Source organism: Vollenhovia emeryi, unplaced genomic scaffold (assembly GCF_000949405.1).
Source record: "Vollenhovia emeryi isolate VEMERY1.0 unplaced genomic scaffold, V.emery_V1.0 DF939136.1, whole genome shotgun sequence".
Taxonomy (NCBI): Eukaryota; Metazoa; Arthropoda; class Insecta; order Hymenoptera; family Formicidae; genus Vollenhovia; species Vollenhovia emeryi.
Genome location: NW_011967230.1, coordinates 511,808 through 521,229, shown reverse-complemented (window position 1 = coordinate 521,229; position 9,422 = coordinate 511,808). Strand labels below are relative to the sequence as shown.

The window sequence follows — 9,422 nt, the reverse complement described above, 5'->3', positions numbered from 1 at the left end:
TTGTACTATTTTTTACCTAACAATCTTTTGTATATAATGCGTTCTTGAGAATAACAGGAAGATAAAATAAATCTTTGATCAGATAACAATTATTCTGTGCGAGAAAAATCTCATCTCGGACGTTCCACAAGATTTCAGCAAGTTAAAATAATCCTCGGATGCACAGTTTTCTATTTTTTATTTAGCAATCTTTTGTATATAATGCATTCTTGAGTATAACAGTAAGATAAAATAAATCTTTGATAAAATAACATTTATTCTGGGCGAGGAAAATGGTGTCGGGACTGCAGCACAGGATTATATGTCGATTCTCCGAAGTAAATCGGGGGCAACGCCGCGAGTTTCGGCCGCGAACGAAGTAAGACATTACCGCGACCGCTTCATATACTTTTCAGCAGTAGCTCGTCGATGTGCTGCCGCTTGGTGAACGAGTGCTCTCATGGCCGAGGAAGGTGTTCAGACGAAACGGATTTTACGAGCCGCGCACACGCTGAGGCTCTAGTCCCGCGGGTTAACGGCGGCTTAAATTCGACGGTAATGCCCGAAAGTACCTTCGGGCTGGATACTCGAGATTCGCTTTACGCTCTTCCGCAGGAAGCGCCTTTTCCCTCGAAGGGACCGGCGCATAACCGTTCCCCGGAGCCGGTTACAAAATGGAAGCGCTACAGTGGACCCTCCGTCGTTATCTTATTTACACTCCAACTTCTCTAACAGGGTCGGGAACCGTCATCTTCAAAATTCCAACGCCCACAGGACTCGTTCCACATTTAAGTGTGCGTGCATCGCTGTAAGATAACCTGCCGCTCGTTCACGTGGCTGTGATGGCAAAGAACCTTCGTCCCTCATCTCAATGAAGCAGCGAGACCGACGTTAAGATTTTGAAAGTAACGTTAACGCTTATCCGAGCGCGTCGGTGAAAGAGTCTATTGAAAAGGCTCTCTTTTCACAAGACTTGAAATTTCCCTACCACGTAAGATGCAAACGTTTCGTTCCGTAATTAAAATTCTGTGTAAACTTTAATTACATAAAAACAAGCAAACAGTATTTTCATACGACGCAGTTTTATGAGAAAGGAAAGAAAAACACAACGTTGCCTATTTACGTTGAGAAACTGGGTCGTCCATAGGATTAAGAACAGCGAGGTCGGAGTGTGTACATTTCGCGCTTAACAATGGAGAACGTGACGGCCGTTTCGATTCGGTAGACGCGACAGCGAGCGCGAGCTTCAAACGGGCGCGCGGCGGCGAACGCGTAAATCAAGCGTCGTCGAGCGTCGATAGGTTATTTCGTCGATTGTAGGAGGCGCGATTGTTTTTGGAATATGCGGGGAAACGCTATCGCGAGACGTCAGGTAGATTTCGCGCAGCTGCCTCGATAAACCGTCCTCTTCGCCGCCGCCCCTATAAATTTTTCCAGTCGATAATGGGCGCACATAAGTTAAATGATTTAACGGCCTACGACATATTTATCGGAGAATCGACGGTGTAATTTCTGGCGACGATTTATGTGTCTTGGCCGCGTCGAATAAGGCTGGGAAAATATTTGCCGTCTGCCACGATGAAAATCCCATGGTCAACATTTTGCATGCGCGAACAACCCGCGCGCGATAGAAAGTGTATAATAAAATTTTACAATTATATTGTGCCAGCCGAGGATTATTCGAGGTCGCTCCGACATTTAAATTGTATTATCGATCTTTGTTATTAACTTGCAAGCGGGCTATATACGATTATATCGCAATCGATATTATATTATGTTCCACGTGAGCGTGCGCATTCTTTTCATTCTCTGAGAATATTGCAATATTTTAATTAATACGCATAAAATATATTTTCCCTGAAATATAACCCGTGAACGCACACTTGTGCGCGCACAAAACATGGCACGAATGATGCGAATAAATGCGGCCGCATCGGGGGGACATGACTGTATATACCACGTTATGGCGAATCGTTGATGAAACAATAAGCGTCCATTACGAATTGATCTCGGTACTCGCGGAGGGACAAGCAGCAAATTGAAAATGATCACTGGAGAGACCCGTCGAAATCCAAGCTTAACTCGTCGAGTCATTAGTGTTCCCATCGATCTCTAGTGTCACTTTGCGTTAACGAGCCACCACTTACACACTTCACAGCCGTCTATTCGCGTCGTGTGTGCGCCGGAAATTCCAAGTCCGTATATTTTTCTGTCTAAATCATTACGAGGGTAAGGGAAGATCTCGTTGTGGGCGCGTGCTCCGAACCTGCGATCTTGAAAAATTAATTTCCGGTTTGCGCGTTGGTCACCGGAAAGTCGTCCGGTAGTCCCGAGTCATTGTACGCTCCCGTGATACCCACAAAGGCAAAGTTTCCCCGAGACGAGACTTTAATTAATTGAAGTGATCCCGCACACTTTACCAGAGCGCCGGCAGTTCTCGGCGAGAAATTTCTCTCGCCCCGACCCCGGCCCAGCTAACTTGGCTAGTTGTTAGTTGCGGTCGGAGGTGGATTCGGCCTGTCCGGCTGACCACTTCCACCTCTTTCCACTTACTGTCTTTCACTTTTCCCGCTGCACTTTCGGGCCGGTCTACATATTATCTCTCTCTCTGTCGTTTGTCCCCGCGGCACGCTTTGCTTTTCTCCTTTTTCTCTTTGCATCAGAATTAAATGGATCGTTTGATTCACTACTCCACATCTATTTTACTACCAAATTAGTAGCCCGTTAAAATTTACTTTATTTACGTTCCAATTATTATCATTTCAATTTTTCTAAGGCTTTTACATGCCCGATAATTAAGAAGTATTTTTCTTCTGCTTGAATAATCTTAATAACGTCTCATGTATATTTCCTTATTTATACTTTTAATAACATTTTATTATCTATTTGCATAATAGTTTTTAGAGAAACCTTTCTGTAAATTTTTTAACGCCTTTTGGTATTTGAAAGCGATTAACAATGTCATGTAACGCAAGTATTCCGCTTGCGTCCAATTAACATGACGTATGAGTTCGGCGCGAGGTTCATTACACCAGATCAAACGCAGTCCTCGATTAAACCTGATCTAAAATGTTGCGGCTACAAAAATGCCTCGTTATGCAGCCGCGTCACTTGGCTCGAAATTTCATTCTGAATATGAATCATGATCCTAATCACGTTTGATTGTTACTTCCATATCTGGCCCGATAGTCATTGACAGTTGGTAGCGAATATCTAATTTACGCCTCTGGTCGAACGACGAATAATCCACGAGCCGATCGAAAATAATCGGGGCGTGTAACGTGTACGCGAAAGAAGGAAGGGAGAATCTGGTTCAACCTCCAAATCGAAACGCTGTTATTCCATCCGCCGCTTTTATAATTAAACCGCCCGAATTTATTCGCTAGTATTCCGTTTTCAATCACGACAGGATTAGTTAGTGCGCAGCGGTTGTGTTACCGTCGATATAAAAAAAAAAGAAGAAAGAAATACCGAAATTCACGGGAAAGCAATTTTTCACCCGATTATCAGTGTTTTCTCTCTTGATGTCCGCAACAAATCGCATTCCGTTCCGTCTGATTGCTCCGCGTCAGGCGATCGAAAACGTATATGACTTATGCATCAGTCGCGTTGCATTAGTGCGAGGCACGAGAACGGGCACGATGAAGCGGCCCGATCACGCGATCAACATTGTCCGCTTTGTTATCGCGCGAATCGGCTGGCAGCGGGCGACAGGCGTATTAATTTTGCGGATCGCCGGACGTGAATCGCATAGATGCGTTCACGTGTGGCGGCCCGGGAATTGTATGTATTATATACTAGAGTTATATAGCAGCCTATAAATACCTAAGACTAATTATTCTAGAGGCTATGATAGAGATAGTGGCTGAGAGTGCGAGCCGGCCACGACGTCAATCGTCCGTTTCCAGACCCGGTGTTCTTTCGAACGTCGCGTTTGCCCTCCGCGCCGTTTCAACTCGCGAAATCGCGCGACTTCCCTCGCGAATCCCCGCTTCGCCACGCGGAACGCACGGCGTGGCCGACTCCCAGAACTTTTCGAGAAATGAAAATGACCGGCACTTATGCAACTCGTTACTCTAGCCTTTCAATTAAGATTTGCATAATAACTGCGTTCGAAAGTTCGGCCCGACCCGCTTCGCGACTTCGCGCATCATCACTTCCGATGAAATATGAATCGTATCGGGACCGATACGGAGCGAAAAGCGAGTCGAACCGTCAGATAAGAAAGATTTTCTACGATCGGGGTCAATAATTACGTGGATACAATATTTACAAATGAAAAATGTAAAGATATACATAGTACAAGTATATAAATGTATAATATACTCGGCTCTTACTAGGATTCAAGTAAATGCATGCACTTCAGGGAATTTTAATATATAAAAGAAATATATATATGTATATATATAATAATATATATATAATACTTTTGAATAAGAGAGATGCGAAGCAACACTAGGATAAAAGTTACGTACCCTTCGATTCTTTCTTTTTTTTTTTTACTACATTCGCAATACCGTAATGGCACGTGAAAAGAGTACGAGGTACATCGAAAATAATTTACGCTCCGTACGGAGTGTCTCCGAGGGAGCGGACTTAAAGTTAATGAAAAAACTTTTGCTGCAGTGGCGCTACCGCCGCGTTATTTCTCGCAGCTTTTCTGAAAAAGACAATCTTAAAAATCTTAATTCTCTCTCTTAGGAATGTAGAGGGGGTGGGGGTGTGCCCACCGGACAAGTAGCAGCCGTTTAAAGAGTCCATCGAAGAAATTCAACGTGGGCCGCTTACTCGTGGGGGGAAATGTGTAGTTTTATATTTACGATAATAGAGTCGCACCAGCTTGTTTCGCGTCGATTGCCACGTCGATTCGCGAATCGATGTAAAACTGTTTGCACGGTTGCTGGGCTTGCCGACGTTTTCGCGACGTAAACGGTAACTCTTGAAATATTGACAGCCTAGAATCGCGAGCGTGTTACCAGAAGTCCCATGGGTTAGCCTCATCGATGCGTGGCAATTGCAGCTAAATCACGATAAACTACGTAGTAGCGCGCGAACGAGCGAGAATTTCATGTACCGTGAATATTTTCATTCGCGTCTCAAACAGTTTTTCGGCCGTCGTTACTCTCCGTTTGTTAACACGGGAAGAATTAAATTTTGCTCTCTTATTTTACGCTATTACCATCTGAAAACTGCATATCTCCGATTTAAATACCTTCGCGCAAAGTAAATCGTTCCAAACAATGAAATCTTTTCCCCGAGTTTCAGCGCGCGGTACTTTGGGAAATCAGTTTGCGCGCGTATTTTTACTGGGTACACTTTATTAACACAATGGTTACGAGCGTAGTTAGTACGCGGCTTTTTGTCGCTTTAATTAAGAATTCTATTATGAAAGGGATTGGCCACAGCCCTCTCCTCTCGCGCCCGGGACTGAAATGCTCCTAACAAATTTGTTAGTTCGAAGCTACTGGTTTGTCAATACTAAAATGAGAATCTCTACGCAGATGTAACGAGGCCAGATTACCTGTTGTACATGAGGATATCCGGTTTCCAAAGCTTATTCGGCGTAATTCGAAGGTCCTTCACTCCGCCGTACTCGGTCTCGTTCCACTGGAGGTTGTAGTCTGTCCACTCCTGCGCAAACACAGAAATGGAAAAATTATGAATTAAAAAGTATGAAATAACGTTTCGAGCGTTCTTTGAACGTAGCACAACGTTATAATTCATTTTCTCTAATAACTCGAATACTTTTTCACAGTTTTGTGGAAATATATGGGATAATTTCTGCCAGATTATATCCACCTGAGAGTTTTAACACAGCCATCTGAATTAAGATATTTATCGCGCAATTTATACATATATAGAAAACGGAGAGAGAGGGAGAGAGAGAGAGAGAGACGATCGTTGCACAATAGATACCTTATACCCATGAGTACCTATATTTAGACGATAAATATGAAAATTGTTGCCATACATGCAGTAATATAAAATGGATAATCTGAGGCGCTATTAATTCAGATTTAATTACGAGTACAATTTTCCCGTTTAATAAACGCGATGAATGGTTCTTCCGACCAATCCCCATTATGCGAAATAAATGTTCACGTAATTTTCAATTTTCGTCTCTTTATTCAAGTAATATAATTATAAAATCGATATAGGCGCTTGACGTTTGCTTTGACGTTTATACTATTGCCGCGATCGAAGTACAGCACGCATAAAACAACCATAATATTGTAGCGAATAAAAATAATTTATGAGAAAATTTTTAATAGATTCGGGAAACCGCTTTACCGTCTGAAATTACTTTAATTTAATCGTACGTTACACGTAAAACACGACCTGCGCGACGATAAATATGAAAAAAATAGATATATTGGTCGTACAGAATAGACGAAGAAAATAAACAATAATTACCCTTTTTTATGGAAGACTCTAATTCCATATTTTCCGATTTTCGCGAGTACTTTGTTACGCTGTAATAGAGTTTTTATCGCAACGTAATTTTTTTTTGTAGTTTATGCTTGATGTTCCACATAATTTCGATAAAATTTCGAGCGATGATAGCGCTACGTAGAACCTGGTTCCGAACTGTGCACCATCCATTCTCAAGTATCCATGGTAATAGGGGCCGATGGATTCACGGAACCTTTGGCTGCGAATAAATTTACACGAGTTAATTAATCCCCGTTGTATAAAAGATTAATTATCCGCGTAAATTCTATCCGCTCACGGAGTTCGACCGGCCAAGTTGAGCGAAAGAGATCAGAAAGAGAGAGAGATAGAGAGAGCAAGTTAGATAGGAGAGAGAGAGAAAGAGTCAAACACGAATTTGGCCTTCATATTAATTAGAGTGCTCGTAAACAAACGAAACTCTTCTGGATCGTCGTATCCGCCACGACAGTTTGTGATCCACTCGAAACTCCCGGCAAGGAGCGCCGCTACCGTTGGTTCGGGCTAAAAGCCATATTCAACTTTAACGATCAAAGTTTCACGAGGACTTGCGTCTTACATGTACGATTCGGTCGTAATGAGAAATGCTTTTCCGCTGATGCGCGACGACGCATTTTTTGCGGAATTATCCGCGACCGCGAGGTGGTTACGCACTCTCGAATTACGGGCGCAGGGCGCCGCGCATCCGGAGTAATTATCAACGAAGTAACAATGTGAACATTATACTCAGGATCCACTACGGATATTACACAGAATCGAGTAATTTAAATTAGAATTATCACCGTTTGTACACCGGAGCGTAACTGTATATTTCATTTATATCGCGCGCCATATGATAAACCCGTGAGCGTTTTTAATCCAGCGTCGCCGCTGTTACCTCTGTACAAAGGGCGCGCGCGATTTATGCGAAAAATTATTATGAGAGAAATGGCATCGCGGGTTGCAACGCGCGGCGAAAGATATCTCCGGCGAACTCGATAAATTATATTTTTTCCCGGTGTGGCCGCGTTACGTTCGCCCAAGTGGGATTCCTCCGGAAGACCGGAGCCCGCCGGCTCGACCCGGATATCCAACGGAGTCACGTAGCGATCGCTAAATATTCATCGCTACCGGCCGCGAAACGGCCGCGAATCAGAAAAGCGTAATTTCTCGAGTGCGAAGCCCGCGGAATTCGAGGGTAAGGCCGCACGCGGCATGCGCGACCTGGTTTCGGCGGCGACGACGACGGCGCCGGCGGCACGCCGCCTGCATAGGAAACGCCGCGCCAGCGGCACGTTTTATAATGTATACTTCAATTTCCGGTCTACGCGCCAAGTCCGCGGCGTTTGCTCATTAGATTACGCGGCTGAATTGCACAAACGAGAAATTCAGCGGGGGCCCCGCGCGGCGAAAGTCGCCGCGCCGTCCCGTTACGCCGAGATTTTCGGAGTTCCGTTTTCCGACGGCGGACAGCCGTCGTTTTCTACGGCGCGCACGTTTTGGCATCCGCATCCCCGCGGCTCACGGAAGCGAACCGTAATGAAGACCCGGCGGTGACGTTGATGACGCGGCAGCGACGAGGACGACGTTCCCCGAAGAACTAAGTTTCGTCTCGTCAAACGACCGATTGTCGCCAGTCTGTTTTATATCCGCCGCGTCGTAACCGCGTGCCAACTTCCGCCGAATCGCTTTGACATTCTCGGACCGAGAATCGTAGAATCGAGAGAGAGAGAGAGGGGGGGGGGGGGGGAGGGAGGAGGGAGAGATAGGAAATTGTAAGTACGATTCTTTTAACTATTTGTCCAATCCAAGGACAGTGCTGCAAAACAGTTCAATAAATAGTATAAGTAATATTTTAATTAAAAAAAAATATATATCCATGTTACTGTGTGAAGTCAAATTCAGCAAACGTTTTTAATAATAAATATAAATTGTACCTTCGTTTACGATTTAACGAATATTCCAAATATATACCGTTTATAAAGTCGACACGCTGAGTACAACTGTAGACTATAGAATAAAGAGCTCGCGCGAATTGTCACCGTACACATGTCTGCGGGTGAAATGCTCTAGCGCTTGTCTAGCTATTAGTGCCATGTAATGGCAGGTAGCAGAATAACGTCGATTGAGTACTCAATTAGCGTGATTTGTACCCTTATCATTAAGTTTGTGCGGGGTAAATGCCGCTGGTTGACTCCGACGCGGTGTGTTTAACTTTACAGCGGCAGATTTCAAACATTTACTTTTTAATTAATATGTTACTACGGGCGGTATATTGATTTTCCAAATGGTAGCGAATTTACTTATTTACTCACTTAATACCGGGCTAAGGTAAATTCTGGTCTAACATAACGGAACGTTATACGGTAACATAGTTTCCAAGTTGGCGCGAGAAATCTCCGTGGTAAAAAATACGTCGCATTGTTTCACGAAGCTAGTTTTACAACGAGCACTCGGTACGCTATTACTTAACTTCGCGTTCGTGTATTCCCCTATGTAGTATGTACCTCGCAATACTTAACGAGCCATAACTCTCGCGTTTTCCGCCATCCGGGGCGGAAAGCTACTACCTTAATGCTATAATCGAACCCTTTCCACGTCAAAGCGAACGTGAGAGTGATGCAGAAGAAAAAAATGGGGTCATCGGCCACAATAGCTACTAACGCAGATGGTTGGCTAATAAAAATCGTGTGAGTTGTATCCAGAAAAAAAAACTGTTTCTTTAAATATATTCATCGTACACTCTGCGTAAAATAGTCGAGTCCTTCGCGCCAAGGGAGGAACGCGTAGCTTGATTAGTTATATACAATTAGCGAGCGAGCTCATACTCGACCTTTCTTCTACGAAGTTTATAAGTGAGATGATCCGCGAGGACACGCCCGAAACTTCGATGATCAAAAAGGTAGCTAATAAAAATCGTGTGAGTTTATCCAGAAAAAAAAACTGTTTCTTTAAATATATTCATCGTACACTCTGCGTAAAATAGTCGAGTCCTTCGCGCCAAGGGAGGAACG

General features: G+C 43.9%; 1 protein-coding gene across 3 annotated transcripts in view; it reads right to left on the bottom strand.

Annotated features, from left to right (window-relative positions):
* The window catches only part of LOC105567554 (neuronal acetylcholine receptor subunit alpha-7), a 237,998-nt gene that overhangs the window by 122,691 nt on the left and 105,885 nt on the right, over nucleotides 1-9,422 (bottom strand). For all 3 annotated transcript variants that reach the window (XR_001009361.1, XM_012022492.1, XM_012022494.1), the window contains exon 5: nucleotides 5,501-5,610. Coding sequence is in view for 2 of the 3 variants with exons in the window: in XM_012022492.1 (XP_011877882.1) it covers nucleotides 5,501-5,610 (110 nt within the window). In the remaining variant the exon portion in view is untranslated. The remainder of the gene's footprint in view (nucleotides 1-5,500; nucleotides 5,611-9,422) is intronic.